The following is a 23,117-nucleotide window of genomic DNA, read 5'->3' as shown; positions in this document are numbered from 1 at the left end:
GTGGAATCTAGAAAAATGGTACAGGTGAACCTATTTGCAAGGCAGGAATAGAGACACAGATGTAGAGAACAAACACGTGGACACAGTGTGGGGGAAGGAGGGGAGGGATGAATTGGGAGATTGGGATCGACATATATACACTATCGTGTAAAACAGTGAGCTAGTGGGAACCTGCTGTATAGAGCAGGGAGCTCAGCTCGGTGCTCTGTGATGACCTAGATGGGTGGGATGGGGGATGGTGGGAGGGAGGTCCAAGAGCGAGGGGATATATGTATACATAAAGGTGATTCACTTCGTTGTACAGCAGAAACTAACACAGCATTGTTAAGCAACTCTACCCCAATTAAAAAAAAAAAGAGGACTGGAAATGTATCTCAGATATATCAGTAAAGGTTCAATTAGAGAGGCACAACCAGAGGTTTGACTGTAAGCAATTGTGGGAGCGGGTTAAGAAGCCTCTGCAAAGTTGTCATCTTCACATCTTGTGCTGGAGCTTGAAGTCTGCAGAGCAGGCAATTGGGAAAGGAGTGTGGGTGTGAAGTGGAGAGCAGGGACGAGGTAGAACCCACAAGCGTGTGACTGTATCAGTCTCTTATTGCCTCCAACACTGATGATGTTGATGATGCAGATGTCCTACAGGAGAAGCTGGTACCCTTTGTCAACATTACTAAACCCACCTGGCCCAGAAGTCAGAGAAGCTGAAGAAGGACCCAAGGGAAGGTAGAATGGCTGCTGCCCCAACTCCTAGCAAGGCGAGCTGGCAGAGAAATAAAAACATGTGTGAACTGCAAGTTGACACATTTCAAAGCCACAACATCTGAGTCAACAGAGGAAATGGGGCTTTCATCTACCAGCAAGTACTTCCCTGTGGCTGAAGTGGTTTATGCTAGGGTGGGATGCAGGGGTGGCAGGAAGGTAAAGTGAGATGAGTGAAAGATGAGCCTGGAGCCTTAAATCAAGCAAGATCACTGCAGTTCAACATTTATATATCAACTTTCTTATAAACCAGGACAAAGTGTTAAACTGGATCCTGATGGCCATGGGAACCACTAACTATGTTGACTCTCCAATTTTCATTTCAAAAAGTTTAAAACCATTGGCACAGCACAATCTTCCCCTCAGGTCTCAGCTCTCCCTATTCTTTCTTTAACCACCTGTACCCACAACAAACTCTCCAGCTTCCCCCAACACTCTTCTTGCCTCAGTGTCTCTACCTGGAATAGTTTGCCTGCTCTAAATCCTCTTCCCCTGCAAGCTCCATTTCTTCCTTTGTAAATACTGCCCTAGGCAGCATTCATCAGAGCAGGGTGTAAATAACCACACTGTGTGTCACTAGACTGTGGCCTTCCTGAGGATGGGAACCTTGTTTACATCATCCAAATATCCTCACTATCTAGCATAGTGTCTGGCACTTAGAAGATGTTCAGTAGGTATGTATTGATTACATCAAGATCCAAGAGCTTCTCATCAAACACTTTGCTTATATGTTTTTTCAATTTTGTTAGTTGCTTTGATGAAGTAAGTCTTCTAATCACTGTCAGACAGAGAGAGGCAACACATTTCTATATTTGAGTAGAGAATCAAGAAGAGACAGTAAAGGCTTCTAGTGTCCTTCTGAAAAGCATCTACAAACGGACTCAAGTTATCAAGAGGGAAAGGAAAATCATTCCTCTTCTGAGGTGTGCTCCAAGGCACTCGTGAACCTTGCATTCTTTACCGATACACCTTCATTCTTTACCAATACGTCTTCATAATTATTGTCTATAATGGCTTCCTTATCATTCTTGGTTTCTTTAATTCCCATAGGACTGCCTGTCAGGTCCTTGGGAAGTTTATAATTATAAAGAGGCTTCAATTTTTTAATGTAGATTAGGTTAAACAGTCTTCGGAAGCTTTGTTTAATATTTGAGGAGGTCAATCTATGAGCTATTTCCATAAAAATTTTGTTTGTTATTTCTGCAAACTCTCTGATCACAGGATCTTCATCCCGAAGCACTCGGTCAACAGCTGTAACAGCAGAAAGGCCATTAATTCAAGGCATCACTCTCAGTCTGAGAAGCTCTAACCCTAAATAGCCTCACCACCTTTCACAAAAGCTCCCCTCCCCCAATTTTTGTTACTTTGACAAATAGCATCCAGGAAGTTTTTTATCCTCTATCCTCACCAGACCTCATTAAAAGAAAAAAGGAAATATTCACTAAGTGTTTACTGAGTGCCTATTATGTGCTGAGCATTCTGGTAGACAGCATAAACATATATTCATGAAGAGGTTCAATATTGCTCATAATAATGAAAAAAGTGGAATCAGTCTAAATGTTCATCAATATGAAAGTGCTTAAAAATTAGAGATATCATAAAGTGAAATAGCACATACATATTAACATGATGATGTAGACCCATATTTCTTGGCATGAAAAGATGTTTCTGACACATGAGTAAGTGAAAAAGTTATAAAACAGTTATGATAGTTTTAAAAATAAATATGTAATAGTTTATATTCTTTAAAAATGTCTGCAATAAGATATATACCAAAATGCTAATATCATTATATTCATATGTGGAGCTTGTGGGAAGTTATTATTTTCTTTCTTAATAAAAAGAAATAGAGAAGGAAAAAAGGACAGATTTAGAAAAGAGAGGAAAAGGAGAAGGAACAGAAGGAGGAGGAAGAGCGAAAGAAGAAAACTATTCTGAGTGACATGGAGGGAGTGCTTAGTATTTAGCCGGCAGTCAATAAATATGAATGAATAAAAAAGGAAGGAAGATAATGATGTGTCAATGTAGATTCATCAACTGTGACAAAGGTACCACTCTGCTGGGGGATGTTGGTAATTGGGGGAGGCTCTGCATGTGTGGGGTCAGGAGGTATACAGGAAACCTCTGTATCTTCCACTCAATATTTCTATTAATCTAAAATTGCTCTAAAATATAAAGTCTATTACCAAAAAAAGGAAGGAAGGCAGCCACCTTATTTTCTGCCTCCCCTGTTGGTAATTCTGATCCTGAAGGGGAAATAGGCAGAGGCTAAGAGAGAGATGCTGAAGATCCAAACATTTTGAAAGAATAAACATTACCCTTCTTTAATTTCTTCTGGTGCAAGTGTACATTGCTCTCCACTAAAATGTAAATTCTCTGAGGGAAGGGACTTTGCTTTGTCTGCTGCTGTATACCCTGCAGATAGAATAGTGTTGTCTCATAGTAGATGCTGGAAAAAATGTTTGTTGAATGGATTAATGAGTGACTGAATTCTTAACTCTCTGTAGTTCCTAAGGACTCTAGGATAATAGTTAGGTATCAAATAATGAGAGGGACAAATGGAGAGACTGAAACAGAGAGAGAAAGAATAAAAAATAAAGAAGATGTCCCTTAACCCAGTCCTTCCACTGATTTCCCCTTAACCGCCTAGCTACCTCTACCACCCTCTTCCCATCCCTTGCATCACTATAGAGCTCAGATATAAATTGAATCACAAATAGTGAAGTTATTTAGGCCTATACATAAAGATTTCATTGTAACTTCAACACTTACCCTCAAGCATGACTTCAATTTCATCTCTGAGCAGTAAATGGCCACCCAATTTTGCCAAGTACCCTATGCACAAAGTAAAGTTAAAGTTACCCGAAAATACGTTATGAAAATACATTATCTGATATTATCTGGCTACCTTCATTGCTTTCTTCAAAGCAAAGCATCTCTAGATTATCCTTGAATCATCTTTTAGTGCTTTCAAATAATTATTAATAAAATTCTTTATTGAGATATACATGTGTATATAAATGTGCAGAAATCATAATTGTACAGCTCAATAAATGACTACAGAGTGAATACATCTAGCTACCACCTAGGTCATTAAATAGAATATTATTATTATCCTAGGAGCCTCCCTCATGCCCTTCACATCCTCCTCCTTCACCTTTCAGAATACATTCTTTTGCTCAAGGTTATATTGTGTGATTCATCCATGTTTTTAAACATAGCAATAGTTCATTCATTTCCATTGCTACATGACAAAGGTTGGCAAAGTTCTCTTGAAACACAGCCATGCTTATTGGCTCATTTGCTTATGGATTATCTACGGCTGCTTTCACCCTCCAACAGCAAGGTTACATAGTTGTGACAGAGACCATATGGTACTCAAAGCCTGAAATATTTACTATCTGGTTCTTTACAGAAAGAGTTTGCAGAATGCTTTTATATGATATTCCATCTTATTAATGCAGCACTTTTTAGCCATCCTGCTTATGATGGACAATGTGTTGTTTCCAATTTTGGGCTATTATGAATAATGATGTTATTGTGGGCATTCTTGTACATGAATTTTTCCGTAGATTTGTGTGCATTGCTGTTTGGTATATAGCTAGGAGTGGACTTATTGGCTAATGGATATGCTTATGTTCACCTTTAATCATTACTGCAGAACAGTTTCCAAGGTGGTTGTACCAATTTTCATTCTTACATTTCCATTGCTGTACATCCTCTCTAACACTTGAAATTGTTCGTCTTTTACCTTTCAGTCAGTCTCATGGGTTTGGTGGTATTAGTTTTGTATATTTATTGGCCACTTGGATATTTCTTTAGTGAAATGTCTGTTCAAGTAAGTCACTTGTTTTTATATTGAGGTGTTTTTTAAATTATTTATTCTTAGGCATTTTAAATTCTGGATACTAATCTCTTAGAATATTACACCCATTACAAATATCTTCTCCTACCCCAGGGCTAAACTTTTCCATATGTATTGTTTTAGTTTTTGTTTTTTTTGATGAACAGAAGTCCCTAATTTTAACGTAGTCCAATTTATGGTTAGTGAATTTTGGAGTCCTGATAGAGAATCTTTGCTGTCTGAAGGTCATAAAGATATTCTCCCATATTTACTTCTGGAAACTTTATTGTTTTACCTTTTCACATTTTTGGATTGCAAGCCCAACTGGAATTATATGGCATAAAATAGGGGTTGAGATTACTTACCTATGAAATTAATCGAGCACCATTAAGAGAAAAAAAAAAGTCCTTTCCCTAATGCTTTGCAGGGTCATTTAAATCGTAAATTGTGCAGGGGTCAGTGTCTTGACTCCATTCTATCATTGTGCCACTTCCATACTACCTTAATGTAAAATGAGTCTTAGATATCCAGTAGTATAAGTTCTTCAACTTTGTGATTCTTCTTCAGATTATCTTGGCTATTCTCAAATCTTTAAATTTTCATGTAAAAATTAGAATCAACTTCTCAAATTTCACACACACACACACACACACACACATACACACCCAAAACCTCTGGTGAAATTTTGTTTGGGGTTGTATTGAATATACTGAACAGTCTGGGGAGAGTTGACATTGTTAACAATACTTAATTCTTTAATACATAAACATGATATATCACTCTATTTAAGTCTTCTTAAAAACTTCTCAACATTTTCTAGTTTTATTGTGTATCAGTCTTGTACATCTTTCCTTAGTTTTATTTTGAGGTATTTGATGAATTTTGGTACAAGGCATTAGGCATCAAAAAATTAATTTTCTAGTTGTTTATTGATAGTGTGTAGAAACCCAATTGATCTTTGTATATTGATATTGTATATAGAAAACTTGCTAAATTTATTTAATTCTAATAGTTTTTCTGAATTCTTTCCAGTGTTCTAAATACTCAATTATTTATCTGCAAATTTTGGAAGTTCTATTTTCTTTTTTCCAGACTTATACATTTTATTTCTTGTTATTACCTTATTTTAGTTTTGGAAAATTTTTGGTCATTATCTCTTCAAATATTTATTTTGTCTCATTCTTTCCCCACTATCCTTATGGAACGCGTATGTTAGACCTTTTAACCATATCTCATATTATTATGCTCTTTTCATATTTTCCATTTTTAACTCTTTGAGTTTTAATCTTGATGCTGAATATTTTATTCTGACATTTCTAATTCTCTTTATCTCTTTTCAGTTCTTTCTAGTCTGCTGCTAATTTTACCCATTGAGTTCTGCATTCCATCTCATTATTTAATCTTTTGAGCATACTAATCATATTTATTTTAAAGTTCCTATCTGATAAACTTCAATGATTGCGTATACTAGATTCTGTTTCTTTTTTTTTTCCTTGTAATTAAAAAAATCTAAACGTCTGGTTATTTTTGATTAAATCTCAGCTATTGTGTATACAATTTTGTGTAGATACTTTTAGGCTCTGGGCAATTTATCTTCTCCCAGAGAGGATTTATTTTTGCTTTTTTGGCAGGCAGTTAGGCTGGAGATATATCCCCTTAATCCAACCAGCGAGTTAGATATTCAAAGGTTCAGTAATTTTAAGGGCTGGCCTATTTTTAGTTTACTCTTACTCTTAGGGTAGAGACATCAGGGATCCCAGCTGAAAACTTGGGAGTATTTACCAGGGTTCCTCCTCATTGTCAGTCCACTACAAGTTTTATTCCTCCAGCTCAGTGAGACAGCTAAAATTTCTGCACAGTTTATCAGCCTCCCAAATACCCTTTTTGCATTTAGAATTGATCTATAAATTTATAAAAGAAAATCTATAAAGGGAAATAATCCCCAAATATCAGGCCTACTTCTTTTGGTTTTTCTACTTTCTCTTCACTGCCTTTATAAAAGCTCTTACATGTTTTCAGATAGATTTAAGAAATATTTTTATTGCTGTTCTTATTATCCTCATTTTCCATGTGATAAAATAAAAGTTCATAGAGATTAAGTAACTTGGTGAAGGTCACATGGCTAGTGGGTGTTCATTCGGAGATTTCAATGGAAATGTATCTACTCTCACCAATATTTCACACTGCCTCTGCTTCCGTCAAAATAGTGACCACAGAAATCACAATAATACATTATTTTCATAATACAATTTACAGATAGTAAAGCTCAAGATATTCTTATTGACAGGTGGAACATGGGCTTAAAAATTTAAGAATAATGTTTAAAAACAAAGCCCTGTGTTGTGGAGGTATCCTTAATTGGCATACTTTTGCTTAAGTTTGTAAATCAATGCAATTCCTTTCTGAATTAGATGGTGGGTACAAATAATGAATGAAAATTTCTTATGCTAGAGAGTACTAATTTCCCCTATTGTCAAATTACTTCTTTATCTTTAGTTCTCTTACTAAAACTACCAATTTTTAGCTGGACATATGGCCGTCCAGCAGATGACTAGACTTTTAAGACTTCTTTGCAGCTAGGTATGGCAACATCTATGTTCTGAGCTAATGATCATTTAGCAGAAGTTACAGCTGCTCTTTAAAGAGATGCCTGTGACCTCTTGATATTTTCCCCTTTCCAATTGACTGGTATGTAGAAGTGGTTTCAGGCGATGGAGGAAACATCTTGGACCTGATGTAGGAAACTGTGTGATGAGAATACTAGAGCAACAAAAGAGCTGACACTAGTCTACGTATACTTGGATTGTTAAATGAGAGAGAAATAAGCTACTATTTTGTTTAAGCCGTAATTATATTTGGGTCTTTCTTATACTGTAGGAACTTCAGAAATACAACATTACCACCAAAGGAGCAAAATAGGTGGCAAAATTAGGCAAAAACAACTGAAAATTAAATGACTCTACTGAAATGGTGTTTTTGAAAGTTACAAATGAAATTTCAAATAGAATTGGATGTTTTGAAAGTTTTGAAACACGGCAGACTAACCACAATGCCAACAAGGTGCACGTGGGTGTGATTTTAGCTAAATGGAAGAATGCAGTTAGTAGTGGTGGGGAGCGTGGGAACAGGAACTACAAGCTCCACCCACAAGCAGTCAGCTCTGCTCAGTTGTTACCAGGCAGAAACGCAGGTTCAGTGTAGCCTTATCTCCTCCCCCTATCAAATAATTGGAAGTACAGATACTTATGCGAAAACTCTTAAATTTCAAATTTGGCAATTGTGACACACTGCTAGCTGTCAATCTAATATCATTGTCCCCTTCTTGCCCAATAAAAAAAGTGCCAAACATCTCTTGCAAATGATGGTGGCATTGTGACAGTTCTGGTCATTGGGAGGTGTAAGATGAATCACCGGTTGGGATTTTGAAGAAAGCTTTGTAGAATTAGGTTGACCCAGGGACACATTTTGCCTTTTACCTTTTTTTTTTTTTCTCCTTGGGATAACACGGCGAAAATGCTGAAGGTAATCAGAAAACACAAATAAGGTTACAAGCCACATGCTAAGGATGATGGTATTATAAAGCCAGTGATGCAATGAATATCTACATGCACACATCACTTCTCATATGTGACTATATCAGAGGATAAATTCTCTTGAGAAGAGATTATTAAGTCAAAAGAATATGCATTTCACATTTGGATGGAAATTACCAAATTGTTCTGAGATTGTAGTAATTTACACTGTGACCAGTAATGTAAGTGATTGCCTACTTCCTGCAACCTGGACAAAACTATGTAGTATAATCATTTTTGTTCTTTGTCAGTTTGATGGATGGAAGCACTTTATCAATTCAATTTGCATCACTTTTTGGATGAGGCTGTGAAAATTTTATGTATATGAGCCAAATAATTTTCTTCATGTACTTTGTCCATTTTCCTAGTGGGTTGTTTGGCTTTTCTTACAGATTTGTAAGGATTCTTTAGACAGTAAGAATTCATGCACCCTTTATATGTGATAAGTGACATAAAGATTTTATTACAATTTGGCTTTTGACTTTGTTTATAATGGTTTTGCCTTGCAGAAATATTTATTTTTACATAGTTTGTCAATCTTTTATGATTTTTACTTTTACTTAGAATGATCTTACCTACCCCATGATTATAAAGCAAATTCTTCTACACTATTTTATCTAATCTTATTTATTATTATGGTTTTATTTTAAGCATTTGTGCCTTTGACCATCTGGAATTTATTTAGTGTAAAGAGTGGGATAGGAATAAAATAATTTTAAAAATTCCAGATGGCTCACCATGTGTCCCCAAACCATTTAAGGAATATTCCATATTTTCATCACTATTAGTTAAAGCCAGTGATTCACTGTAAAATATTGCATGTTTTGGCAGTTATTTCTAGATGGTATTTTGTTCCATTTGTCTATCTATTCATTCCATGTGATTTTAATTACTGTAGCTATATTAATATCTGATAAGGCTAGTCCTCTTTCATTCTTTTTTGGTTAGAACTTCCTGGATATTCTTTTTTTTTTTTTTTTTTTTTTTAAATTATTTATTTATTTATTTATTTATTTTGGCTGTGTTGGGTCTTCGTTTCTGTGCGAGGGCTTACTCTAGTTGCGACAAGCGGGGGCCCCTCTTCATTGCGGTGCGCGGGCCTCTCACTATCACGGCCTCTCTCGTTGCGGAGCACAGGCTCCAGACGCGCAGGCTCAGTAATTGTGGCTCACGGGCCTAGTTGCTCCGTGGCATGTGGGATCTTCCCAGACCAGGGCACGAACCCGTGTCCCCTGCATTGGCAGGCAGATTCTCAACCACTGTGCCACCAGGGAAGCCCTTCCTGGATATTCTTGCATGGTAACTTTTCTATATTAATTTTAAAATTAGGATGTGAATTTTGAAAAAAAAGCCCTATTGACTTTTTTTTTTTTAAACATCTTTATTGAAGTATAATTGCCTTACAATGGTGTGTTAGCTTCTGCTTTATAACAAAGTGAATCAGTTATACATATACAATATGTTCCCATTTCTCTTCCCTCTTGCATCTCCCTCCCTCCCACCCTCCCCATCCCACCCCTCTAGGTGGTCACAAAGCACGGGGCTGATCTCCCTGTGCTATGCGGCTGCTTCCCACTAGCTATCTATTTTACATTTGGTAGTGTATATATGTCCATGACACTCTCTTACCCTGTCACATCTCACCCCACCCCCTCCCCATATCCTCAAGTCCATTCTCTAGTAGGTCTGTGTCTTTATTCCCGTCTTGCCACTAGGTTCTTCATGGCCTTTTTTTTTTTTTTTCCTTAGATTCCGTATATATGTGTTAGCATACTGTATTTGTTTGCCTCTTTCTGACTTACTTCACTCTGTATGACAGACTCTAACTCCATCCACCTCATTACAAATACCTCCATTTCATTTCTTTTTATGGCTGAGTAATATTCCATTGTATATATGTGCCACATCTTCTTTATCCATTCATCTGTCGATGGACATTTAGGTTGCTTCCATGTCCTGGCTATTGTAAATAGAGCTGCAATGAACATTTTGGTACATGACTCTTTTTGACCTATGGTTTTCTCAGGGTATATGCCCAGTAGTGGGATTGCTGGGTCGTATGGTAGTTCTATTTGTAGTTTTTTAAGGAACCTCCATACTGTTCTCCATAGTGGCTGTATCAATTTACATTCCCACCAACAGTGCAAGAGTGTTCACTTTCCTCCACACCCTCTCCAGCATTTATTGTTTCTAGATTTTTTGATGATGGCCATTCTGACCGGTGTGAGATGATATCTCATTGTAGTTTTGATTTGCATTTCTCTAATGATTAATGATGTTGACCATTCTTTCATGTGTCTGTAGGCCATCTGTATATCTTCTTTGGAGAAATGTCTATTTAGGTCTTCTGCCCATTTTTGGATTGGGTGGTTCGTTTTTTTGTTATTGAGCTGCATGAGCTGCTTGTAAATCTTGGAGATTAATCCTTTGTCAGTTGCTTCATTTGCAAATATTTTCTCCCATTCTGAGGGTTGTCTTTTGGTCTTGTTCATGGTTTCCTTTCCTGTGCAAAAGCTTTTAGTTTCATTAGCTCCCATTTCTTTATTTGTGTTCTTATTTCCATTTCTCTGGGAGCTGGGTCAAAAAGAATCTTGCTGTGATGTATGTCATAGAGTGTTCTGCCTATGTTTTCCTCTAAGAGTTTGATAGTGTCTGGCCTTACACTTAGGTCTTTAATCCATTTTGAGTTTATTTTTGTGCATGGTGTCAGGGAGTGTTCTAATTTCATACTTTTACATGTACCTGTCCAATTTTCCCAGCACCACTTATTGAAGAGGCTGTCTTTTCTCCACTGTATAAGCTTGCCTCCTTTATCAAAGGTAAGGTGACCATATGTGTGTGGGTTTATCTCTGGGCTTTCTATCCTGTTCCATTGATCTATATTTCTGTTTTTGTGCCAGTACCAAACTGTCTTGATTACTGAAGCTTTGTAATATAGTCTGAAGTCAGGGAGCCTGATTCCCCCAGCTCCATTTTTCGTTCTCAAGATTGCTTTGGCTATTCGGGGTCTTTTGTGTTTCCATACAAATTGTGAAATTTTTTCTTCTAGTTCTGTGAAAAATGCCAGTGGTAGTTTGATAAGGATTGCATTGAATCTGTAGATTGCTTTGGGTAGTAGAGTCATTTTCACAATGTTGATTCTTCCAATCCAGGAACATGGTATATCTCTCCATCTATTTGTATCATCTTTAATTTCTTTCATCAGTGTCTTATAATTTTCTGCATACAGGTCTTTTGTCTCCTTAGGTAAGTTTATTCCTAGATATTTTATTCTTTTTGTTGCAATGGTAAACGGGAGTGTTTTCTTAATTTCACTTTCAGATTTTTCGTCATTAGTGTATAGAAATGCAAGAGATTTCTGTGCATTAATTTTGTATCCTGATACTTTACCAAATTCATTGATTAGCTCTAGGAGTTTTCTGGTAGCATCTTTAGGATTCTCTATGTATAGTATCATGTCATCTGCAAATAGTGACAGCTTTACTTCTTCTTTTCCGATTTGGATTCCTTTTATTTCTTTGTCTTCTCTGATTGCTGTGGCTAACACTTCCAAAACGATGTTGAATAATAGTGGTGAGAGTGGGCAACCTTGTCTTGTTCCTGATCTTAGTGGAAATGTTTTCAGTTTTTCACCATTGAGGACAATGTTGGCTGTGGGTTTCTCATATATGGCCTTTATTATGTTGAGGAAAGTTCCCTCTGTGCCTACTTTCTGCAGGGCTTTTATCATAAATGGGTGTTGTATTTTGTCGAAAGCTTTCTCTGCATCTATTGAGATGATCATATGGTTTTTCTCTTTCAATTTGTTAATACGGTGTATCACATTGATTGATTGATTTGCATATATTGAAGAATCCTTGCATTCCTGGGATAAACCCCACTTGATCATGGTGTATGATCCTTTTAATGTGTTGTTGGATTCTGTTTGCTAGTATTTTGTTGAGGATTTTTGCATCTATGTTCATCGGTGATATTGGCCTGTAGTTTTCTTTCTTTGTGACATCTTTGTCTGGTTTTGGTATCAGGGTGATGGTGGCCTCATAGAATGAGTTGGGGAGTGTTCCTCCCTCTGCAATATTTTGGAAGAGTTTGAGAAGGATAGGTGTTAGCTCTTCTCTAAATGTTTGATAGAATTCGCCTGTGAAGCCATCTGGTCCTGGGCTTTTGTTTGTTGGAAGGTTTTTAATCACAGTTTCAATTTCAGTGCTTGTGATTGGTCTGTTCATATTTTCTATTTCTTCCTGGTTCAGTCTCGGCAGTTTGTGCATTTCTAAGAATCTGTCCATTTCTTCCAGGTTGTCCATTTTATTGGCATAGAGTTCCTTGTAGTAATCTCTCATGATCGTTTGTATTTCTGCAGTGTCAGTGGTTACTTTTCCTTTTTCACTTCTAATTCTATTGATTTGAGTCTTCTCCCTTTTTCTCTTGATGAGTCTGGCTAATGGCTTATCAATTTTGTTTATCTTCTCAAAGAACCAGCTTTTAGTTTCATTGAGTTTTGCTATTGTTTCCTTCATTTCTTTTTCATTTATTTCTGACCTAATCTTTATGATTTCTTTCCTTCTGCTGGCTTTGGGGTTTTTTTGTTCTTCTTTCTCTAATTGCTTTAGGTGCAAGGTTAGGTTGTTTATTCGAGATGTTTCCTGTTTCTTGAGGTAGGCTTGTATTGCTATAAACTTCCCTCTTAGCACTGCTTTTTCTGCGTCCCATAGGTTTTGGGTCGTCGTATCTCCATTGTCATTTGTTTCTAGGTATTTTTTGATTTCCCCTTTGATTTCTTCAGTGATCACTTCGTTATTAAGTAGTGTATTGTGTAGCCTCCATGTGTTTGTATTTTTTACAGATCTTTTCCTGTAATTGATATCTAGTCTCATAGCGTTGTGGTCGGAAAAGATACTTGATACGATTTCAATTTTCTTAAATTTACCAAGGCTTGATTTGTGACCCAAGATATGATCTATCCTGGAGAATGTTCCATGAGCACTTGAGAAAAATGTGTATTCTGTTGTTTTGGGGTGGAATGTCCTATAAATATCAATTAAGTCCATCTTGTTTAATGTATCATTTAAAGCTTGTGTTTCCTTATTTATTTTCATTTTGGATGATCTGTCCTTTGGTGAAAGTGGGGTGTTAAAGTCCCCTACTATGATTGTGTTGCTGTTGATTTCCCCTTTTATGGCTGTTGGTATTTGCTTTATGTATTGAGGTGCTCCTATGTTCGGTGCATAAATATTTACAGTTGTTATACCTTCCTCTTGGATCGATCCCTTGATCATTATATAGTGTCCTTCTTTGTCTCTTGTAATAGTCCCTATTTTAAAGTCTATTTTGTCTGATATGAGAATTGCTACTCCAGCTTTCTTTTGATTTCCATTTGCATGGAATATCTTTTTCCATCCCCTCACTTTCAGTCTGTATGTGTCTCTAGGTCTGAAGTGGGTCTCTTGTAGACAGCATATATATGGGTCTTGTTTTTGTATCCATTCAGCCAGCCTGTGTCTTTTGGTGGGAGCATTTAATCCATTTACATTCAAGGTAATTATCGATATGTATGTTCCTATTCCCATTTTCTTAAATGTTTTGGGTTTGTTATTGTAGGTGTTTTCCTTCTCTTGTGTTTCTTGCCTAGAGAAGTTCCCTTAGCATTTGTTGTAAAGCTGGTTTGGTGGTGCTGAACTCTCTCAGCTTTTGCTTGTCTGTAAAGGTTTTAATTTCTCCATCACATCTGAATGAGATCCTTGCTGGGTAGAGTAATCTTGGTTGTAGGTTTTTCTCCTTCATCACTTTAAGTATATCCTGCCACTCCCTTCTGGCTTGCAGAGTTTCTGCTGAAAGATCAGATGTTAACCTTATGGGGATTCCCTTGTGTGTTATTTGTTGTTTGTCCCTTGCTGCTTTTAATATGTTTTCCTTATATTTAATTTTTGAGAGTTTGATTAATATGAGTCTTGGCGTGTTTCTCCTTGGGTTTATCCTGTATGGGACTCTCTGTGCTCCCAGGACTTGATTAACTATTTCCTTTCCCATATTAGGGAAGTTTTCAACTATAATCTCTTCAAATATTTTCTCAGTCCCTTTCTTTTTCTCTTCTTCTTCTGGGACCCCTATAATTCGAATGTTGGTGCATTTAATGTTGTCCCAGAGGTCTCTGAGACTGTCCTCAGTTCTTTTCATTCTTTTTTCTTTATCCTGCTCTGCAGTAGTTACTTCCACCATTTTATCTTCCAGGTCACTTATCCTTTCTTCTGCCTCAGTTATTCTGCTATTGATCCCATCTAGAGTATTTTTAATTTCATTTATTGTGTTTTTCATTGTTGCTTGGTTCCTCTTTAGTTCTTCTACGTCCTTGTTAATGTTTCTTGCATTTTGTCTATTCTATTTCCCAGATTTTGGATCATCCTTACTATCATTATTCTGAATTCTTTTTCAGGTAGACTACCTATTTCCTCTTCATTTGTTAAGTCTGGTGTGTTTTGACCCTGCTCCTTCATCTGCTGTGTGTTTTTCTGTCGTCTCATTTTGCTTATCTTACTGTGTTTGGGGTCTCCTTTTCACAGGCTGCAGGTTCGTAGTTCCCGTTGTTTTTGGTATCTGTCCCCAGTGGCTAAGGTTGGTTCAGTGGGTTGTGTAGGCTTCCTGGTGGAGGGAACTAGTGCCTGAGTTCTGGTGGATGAGGCTGGATCTTGTCTTTCTGGTGGGCACGTCCACGTCTGGTGGTGTATTTTGGGGTGTCTGTGGTCTTATTGTGATTTTAGGCAGCCTCTCTGCTAATGGATGGGGCTGTGTTCCTGTCTTGCTAGTTGTTTGGCATAGGGTGTTCAGCACTGTAGCTTGCTGGTCGTTGAGTGAAGCTGGGTCTTGATGTTGAGATGGAGATCTCTGAGAGATTTTTGCCGTTTGGTATTACGTGGAGCTGGGAGGTCTCTTGTGGACCAGTGTCCTGAAGTTGGCTCTCCCACCTCAGAGGTACGGCCCTGATGCCTGGCTGGAGCACCAAGAGCCTTTCGTCCACACGGCTCAGAGTAAAAGGGAGAAAAAATAGAAAGAAAGAAAGGAAAGAAAGAAAGAAAGAGGCTATAATATAGTGAAGTAAAATAAAGCTATTATAAAGCAAAGCTATACAGACAAAATCTCACCCAGAAGCATATACATATACACTCACAAAAAAAGGAAAAGGGGAAAAATTAATATATCCTGCTCCCAAAGTCCACCTCCTGATTTTGGGATGATTCGTTGTCTATTCAGGTATTCAGCAGATGCATCACATCAAGTTGTTTGTGGAGATTTAATCCGCTGCTTCTGAGGCTGCTGGGGGAGATTTCCCCTTCTCTTCTCTGTTCGCATAGCTCCTGCAGATCAGCTTTGGATTTGGACCCGCCTCTGCGTGTAGGTCGCCTGAGGGCATCTGTTCCCCGCCCAGACAGGACAGGGTTAAAGGAGCAGCTGCTTTGGGGGCTCTGGCTCACTCAGGCCGGGGGGGAGGGAGGGGTACAGAGGAGGCGGGGCGAGCCTGCGGCGTCAGATGCCGGCGTGACGTTGCAGCAGCCTGAGGTGCGCCGTGCGTTCTCCCGGGGAAGTTGTCCCCGGATCACGGGACCCTGGCAGTGGCGGGCTGCACAGGCTCCCGGGAGGGGCGGTGTGGAGAGTGACCTGTGCTCACACACAGGCTTTTTGGAGGGGGCAGCAGCAGCCCCAGCGTCTCACGCCCGTCTCTGGGGTCCGCGCTGATCGCCGCGGCTCACGCCTGTCTCTGGAGCTCGTTTAGGCGGCGTTCTGAATCCCCTCTCCTTGCGCGCCGCGAAACAAAGAGGCAAGAAAAAGTCTCTTGCCTCTTCGGCAGCTGCAGACTTTTTCCCGGACTCCCTCCCGGCCAGCTGTGGTGCGCTAACCCCTTCAGGCTGTGTTCACGCCGCCAACCCCAGTCCTCTCCCTGCGATCCGACCAAAGCCCGAGCCTCAGCTCCCAGCCCCGCCTGCCCCGGCGGGGGAGCAGACAAGCCTCTCGGGCTGGTGAGTGCTGCTCGGCGCCGAGCCTCTGGGCGGGAATCTCTCCGCTTTGCCCTCCGCACCCCTGTGGCTGCGCTCTCCTCCGTGGCTCCGAAGCTTCCCCCCTCTGCCACCCGCAGTCTCCGCCCGTGAAGGGGCTTCCTAGTGCGTGGAAATCTTTCCTCCTTCACAGCTCCCTCCCACTGGTGCAGGTGCCGTCCCTATTCTTTTGTCTCTGTTATTTCTTTTTTCTTTTGCCCTACCCAAGTACGGGGGGAGTTTCTTGCCTTTTGGGAGGTCTGACGTTTTCTGCCAGCGTTCAGTGGGTGTTCTGTAGGAGCAGTTCCACGTGTAGATGTATTTCTACTGTATCTGTGGGAAGGAAGGTGATCTCCGCATCTTACTCTTCCGCCATCTTCTCTCAATCCCCTCCCTATTGATATTTTAATGGGCATCTTATTCCATGTATAGATTAATTTAGGAAAGAATTGGCATATTTACAATTTTGATTCTTTCCTAAAATATGGTTTATACCTTTCAATTTATTTAAAATTTTTTTGTGTCTTTCAGTAATGTTTGCAAGTTTTCTTCATAGAAATATTGCATACATTTTAAAGTTTCTTTTTAGATATTCCTTCCTTCCTTCCATCTATTCAATACATGACTTCATACACCTAGAACTGATTTCTGTGTAGGGTGTCAGGTAGGAATTTGTGTGTGTGTGTGTGTGTGTGTGTGTGTGTGTGTGTGTATTCCCATTGTCCTAGCACCTTTTATTAGACAGCCCATCATTTCTGATCTGATATATACTGCCAGTTCCGATCTTTATATTAGGTGTTTGTATATGTGTGGATCTGTTTCTAGGCTTTCTATTATAGTTTCACAGGTCTTGTCTTTCCTTGAGTGAGTAACAGATTGTCTAAAATTTGTTAGTTATATCTTCTTATGTTGGTCTTTTGCTCTTCCACATACATTTAGGATCAACTTGTCAAGATCTATGAAATTATCTGTTGGTATTTTTTATTATAACTGCATTGAACTTATTGATCAGTATTTCTCAGTAGGGGCTCTGGGGATTCTAGATGGGATAATTTGTGACTAACACTGTTACAATTATTACTGAATATTAAGCATACTCCTGTAACGTTAAATGCATTAATGGACATTAAATGCTATACCAACCTGGAAGCAAGCTGGCAAGGGAGATGTAGACCATAGAGGTCAGTTTTTGAGGCATAGAAAAATGTGAAACATAGTGAAGAATGGATTGGAAGCTGGAAGTCCTACAGTTAAGTAGATACTGTATGTCCTTATGTGATAGTTTATCCATTCCTTCTTTAGTTGGCTGAATTCCATCCATCAATGATTTCTTCAAGAAGGATTCATGGTAATGAACTTATGCTGAGTTTTTGTGTTTTAGAAATGTTTTCATATTATTTTTATAGTTGGATATAATTTTGATGAGTATAAAATTCTTCAGTCATAATTTTTTTCCACTTAGGATTTGTAGGCTCTATTCTACTATATTTTAGAGTTGAATACTGAAGTGGAGAAATCTAATGCCAGATTTATTTATTTTGTAATGTATAGGTGATTTTATTTTGCTCAACTACTCAAAGAATTCTTTAACTCTGAAGTTCCATAACTTTGTTAGGAAATGTCTTAATGTTTCATTCTGTATAAAATATTTCTTGAAAAATTTTTACCATTAGTATATTTAGTCAAATTTTTTTTAGTTCTTAAATTCTATCTTTTAATACTTTTTTTTCTGTCTAATTGTTCATTTTTCTTCACTGTTATTATCTATGCATATTTGCATTTCTTTCATCTATCTTCTATATCTATCATTGCTCCCTAATTTTTCAAACTGTTTCTTGTTGGTTTATATTTTATTTTGCTAACATTTCTCAACCCTTTACTCCTTGTTCCTTACTGGGTTATCAACAATATACATTTGCTCTTCCATTGGCTGCAATGTAGTTTTTTGAAATGGTTATATATTTTTTCTTACACTTTCCATCATGCTTTGAAAGCTTCTTTTTCTTTTTGAAATTCTCTATTTTGCCATTTATTTTCTTGAACATATTAATCAGTTTTTAAAACATATATCTCACATCTATGTCAGATAACTTTAGTATCTGGATCTCCTGATGTTCTCTTTCCATTGTCTATTTTTTAAAAAAAATTTTATTGGAGTGTAGTTGATTTACAATCTTGTGTTAGTTTCAGGTATACAGCAAATCTCCTCCCAGAGTAATGAAAATAAAACAAAAATAAACAAATGGGGTCTAATTAAACTTAAAAACTTTTGCAGAGCAAAGGAAACCATAAAGAAAACAAAAAGACAACCTTCAGAATGCGAGAAAATATTTGCAAAGGAAGCAACCAACAAGGGATTAATCTCCAAAATATACAAACAGATCATGAAGCTCAATATCAAAAAAAAAAAACAACCCAATCAAAAAATGGGTAGAAGATCTAAATAGACATTTCACCAAAGAAGATACACAGGTGGCCAAAAAGCACAAAGCACATGAAAAGATGCTCAACATCACTAATTATTAGAGAAATGCAAAGCTTACTCTTCATGTGCTCCCATTATCCCATTATATATTCCCTGTGTGCTTATATCTTTAGATCTTTATTTTTAAAAGTTTTGGATTCATGAATATATTTACCATGATTTTCAACTACTCTGTAGAAACATTTTCTAAATTTTGATTTTCTTCTTTCTTTCCTCTCTTGTCCTCCTGGAAATACCTCTTCAGAAAGATAATGCCTTTTCCTTTTTTAGTTACTTATTTTTGCATCTTGCAATATTATATACAGAGGAGTGTTTGTGGAAAGTTCCAGTGTAGAATTCAGAATAACATGAATTCTTTATGGTTTGAAATAAAGTTCTTATAATACAGGGTTCTGTGTGTGTGTGTGTGTGTGTGTGTGTGTGTGTGTGTGTGTTCCTCTACTCCACTCTGATCAACACAGATCGTGAACTGTAGTGCTGATCATAATACAATTTGTCTTCTACCCTGACTAATGACAGACTTTTCTGTACAAGTATAATGTGACTAAGTATTTCCTCATTCCTTGGGGCCCCAGCTACTTGAGGATGCCAAATGGGATCAAGGGAAGATCCCACTACCAAGTTGGGAATTCACTTCCTATCATTCCAAATAAAGGATTATTAGTTTTGATCTTCATGGCGAGAATCTAGGGGGGAAAAAACTGATTGGTCAGGTTTGTCCAAGGTCAAAAATTTTAGTTGTCTTCTTTTAGAATCTTCCTGCACTCCCACAACTTTACATTTTCTTCTTCAAACTTTATTGGATTTGGTAGCTCTTCCTCATCTGTTGTAGTCTGTGGTTATAGATGTTCATGCTTTGTTGAAGATGGCATTTAAAAAATACATTATTCTTATTCTTTGGGGGTGATTTTTAAGCAGTGAAGGAAAACTGTAGTGGTTTGCCACCATCTTAAATTTTGAAATTCATCCTGTTGAATGTACTTTGTATGATAATTTAATCACACAGCTATACCCACTGTGTATTATAAAGTAGAACTCTACACTCATCATATATTTTAACTTCTGTTCATCATAGATATCGCCATGAAAGGTACTGTCCATCATAAAGAAAGAAAATTTATAATTTTTTCAAGGAAAATTTCTAGCTGCTTACCCCATTCTTTACCTTTTAAGACAAATTAGGAAATTAGAATTGTATTTTACTTACCTATTAAAATAACTGATCCTCTTCTCAGATATGTTCTGGAACTCCTCAGGAATCCTAAGGTATCAGATATCAAATCTGTAATATATTTCTGATGAGAAATAAGCTGAGAATAGAAAAGGAAAAAAAAACATTCTCTCACTTCTTGAAAAAGCACATTTGCTCTCTCCAGAGAGGCTTTCAGGGAAAAGACCTTGGTTGCTTATACCAAATCAGGGTCAGTTTAAAACTTGGGGGTTTCTGTGTATGAACGTTATTCTTTTGCTTGCAGGTATTATTCAGCTTATTACATGATATCCAAACTTTGGGTTTCTAACTTTTGCTTAACCTCCTTCCATCCCCATTTGTCTATCATTGCAGTTTATGCTGGTTTTCAGAGAACCAGCTCATTCGGCCATGGAAAAGAAATTCCAGCTTTTCTTTTGGTGATCTGAAATGTTGTTCCTACCTTTACACTGCTCAAAGTATGTAGGTTGGAGGAAGAAACGATAGATGAAAAATGTTGAGGAAAAGAGAGTGGGAAATTTTAATTTTCTCTTGTTTCAAGTTCTAGCTATAATTGTTCATTTATCTTTTCTTTATATTCCTTGCTCATCATGCTTTTCATCACTTTGGATATCCTTTAAAGTTCCTTCTATAACTCTTGTGGTAGTAAACCCTGAGGGGTCACTTACAAGATTGTTACAGATGTTGAGCACTACCAGCTCAAAACTGTAATGTTCATCCTTGAGCAAATATGACGTTGACCATTTTAATTCTGAGGCACAGATTTCTAATGTATGTTTACATGCCTGTGAAGTAGAAAAAGGTCAGTAAAAATCTATTCATCTGATGTTACATAAAGCACTGCGATTCTCAGCAAAACTAAGAAAAACAAAATCACAGGACTTACTTTAACTACTCTTGCCTCTGTATCTTCCAGAAACAGAATCAGAGGTACCAAGCCTCCGAAAACCACATCATTCAGCATCCATGTGTACTGGCTCATGTCCCTGAGTAACTCACCAAAGTGTCGAATGGCCATACTCCGAATGCCTCCATTAATCTGAAATATGCACACAGAAAAGACCTCATTTGAGGATATTTATATATATGCACACACACTATATACTATATATACTATGTATACATATATACACTATTTAGTATATATATATTTATACGTATACTATATATGATGTGTGTATATATGTATATATATAATTATTATCATTTATTTTTAGAAAAGATTCACTTTGGGTCTAAGAAGTCAGCTTGCCTTTTGATTTTAAAATAAGACTTGCTTACCAAAATTCAGATTACATTAAAGAAAATCCCCTGTGAAAAGTGAGTTTCTTAAATTTAGGAAGATAGTATTTAAAAACATCCTAAAAATATAACATGTAAAAATCTGTATAACTTGGAGATGATTTCTACAATAATACTTAGGGTAATGTGACCATGATGTCTTCAAATGCTGGAGGCCTTTGCAGAATTGCCAGTGAATACCAATGCAAGTTCTTTGCATAATGGCATAGTACTAGGTTTCCAAGGGCTTACTTATGCCAAATAGGAAGGTGATTGGATTATAAAGATTCTACAAGAGAAAAATTGCAAGTCAGAGGAAGAGGTTAATTTTTTAAAATATAATATCACCTTCAGTTTTTTAAAAAAGTTTATGATTCCATTTTGAAAATAATTCTTTACATGGGCATGCCAGCTACTTATTAGCCGTGTGAACTTGGCCAAGTATTCATTTCAGTTTTCCTCAGTTTCCTTATACATAAACTGGATAATGGCAATAGAGTTTGTTAGAGGATTATATAAAGTTGCCCATGTAAATCCCTTAAAATCGTGCCTGGTACATAGTAAATACTCAATACATTTTAGCCACTATTATTATTACTATTATTATCATTATGTCCTTATGAAAATCTTTTCTGACACTGTTTCCTCTTTCTATAATTTAATAATATTGGGCCTTTCTTCAATGAAATCTGCAGAACTAAGAACTTAGAAATTTTGGCAAGATAATTTACTATGAAAGAATTCTCTGGTTCACAAACACTCATCAAAGGAATCTTTAAAAACAAATAGATTTCCCATAGCATACCAAAATGTTCCTGTTTATTAAAATACTATATTACTGTTATCCAACTTTTCTGGAACACTTTTACCATAAAAAATGAGAATATTCAAAATGCACAACTTTCTGATGAAATACTTTCTAATTAAAGTTTTCTATGAAAATATCATATTCATTTGGGGCATTACACGTGTCAACTCCAATACCCATAATATGCCTGCTATTCACTCGATTTTACAGATGATGCACTAAGAGACTGAACCACCTGCTCAAGATTTCACAGCGAGTCAGTGGCAGCACGGGGATTTGAAACCAGGAAGTCCAGATTCAGGGTTAACAAACACAGCCACTAAACTATAATTCCTCTTTCATCTAAGAACAGAGGCTACATTTTGATTCTCTTTTCCTATGGGCAGACTTTTCCAGGTTCTCACAATGTAGTTTAAAAACAAACAAACATAGAGCTTACTTGATTAATATTATTATCTCTGGGAAAAAAAAAAAACGGTAGCTCTGCACAAAATGACTGCCTTTTGTTGACTTATTCTGGGGTGTAATAGCATTGCCTTACCTGGGGCTTCAGTTTAATGATAAAACCTAATGATCTCACATATCTAACTGTGCAACTCACATGATCCATCAGAGGACAGTAGCTGCAAGCAATTCTGGTACACAGGGAGGAGTAGGTCACCTTGTCCAGTTTGCCTAAAAGTCTTCGAAGGGTCATCAAGGCCCGAATTACAACAGTTTTGTCTTGGGAAAGGAAGGCATCCAAGATGGATATTAATAAGCTGCAGACATTTTCTATCTACATATAAAAGGAAGAAAATGGTGGGATTTAAGAACTAGAAGGAGACTTGAGGTAGCATTTGGCACGCACACCTCTGAGTTTGGGCAGCATGCAGTGATGTGCTGGAGCTAGCTTACAAGAGTCAATTGCCAAATTGTCAAAAATTTTGCAAGCTGATCATTAAAACAAGTCACTATTAAAAATTAAATTTTATAAATTTAGAAATAAATAAAAACTGGTAATAAATACTCAAGACTCATCACTTCCTGTTCTTTTGCTACATTTTGCTCTTTTATGCCTTTGAGGTTATTTACATGTATTGTATCTGTATGGTGGGGATATTAAATAATGATGCGCCACTGCACATCTTCTCCCAA

General features: G+C 37.2%; 1 protein-coding gene across 1 annotated transcript in view; it reads right to left on the bottom strand.

Moving 5' to 3' along the window:
* Positions 1–447: 447 nt before the first annotated feature.
* Positions 448–23,117, bottom strand: part of MROH9 (maestro heat like repeat family member 9) — a 76,134-nt gene continuing 53,464 nt past the window's right edge. The window contains exons 15-21 of the mRNA XM_068537619.1: positions 22,582–22,758; positions 20,778–20,930; positions 20,560–20,676; positions 19,889–19,991; positions 3,529–3,591; positions 1,718–2,007; positions 448–633 (exon numbers count right to left, since the gene is read on the bottom strand). Coding sequence (XP_068393720.1) covers positions 448–633; positions 1,718–2,007; positions 3,529–3,591; positions 19,889–19,991; positions 20,560–20,676; positions 20,778–20,930; positions 22,582–22,758 — 1,089 coding nt within the window. The remainder of the gene's footprint in view (positions 634–1,717; positions 2,008–3,528; positions 3,592–19,888; positions 19,992–20,559; positions 20,677–20,777; positions 20,931–22,581; positions 22,759–23,117) is intronic.

This window comes from Eschrichtius robustus, chromosome 3 (genome assembly GCF_028021215.1).
Source record: "Eschrichtius robustus isolate mEscRob2 chromosome 3, mEscRob2.pri, whole genome shotgun sequence".
Lineage (NCBI taxonomy): Eukaryota > Metazoa > Chordata > Mammalia > Artiodactyla > Eschrichtiidae > Eschrichtius > Eschrichtius robustus.
The sequence above is the reverse complement of the archived record's forward strand: the minus strand, read 5'-3'. Positions and strand labels throughout refer to the sequence as shown.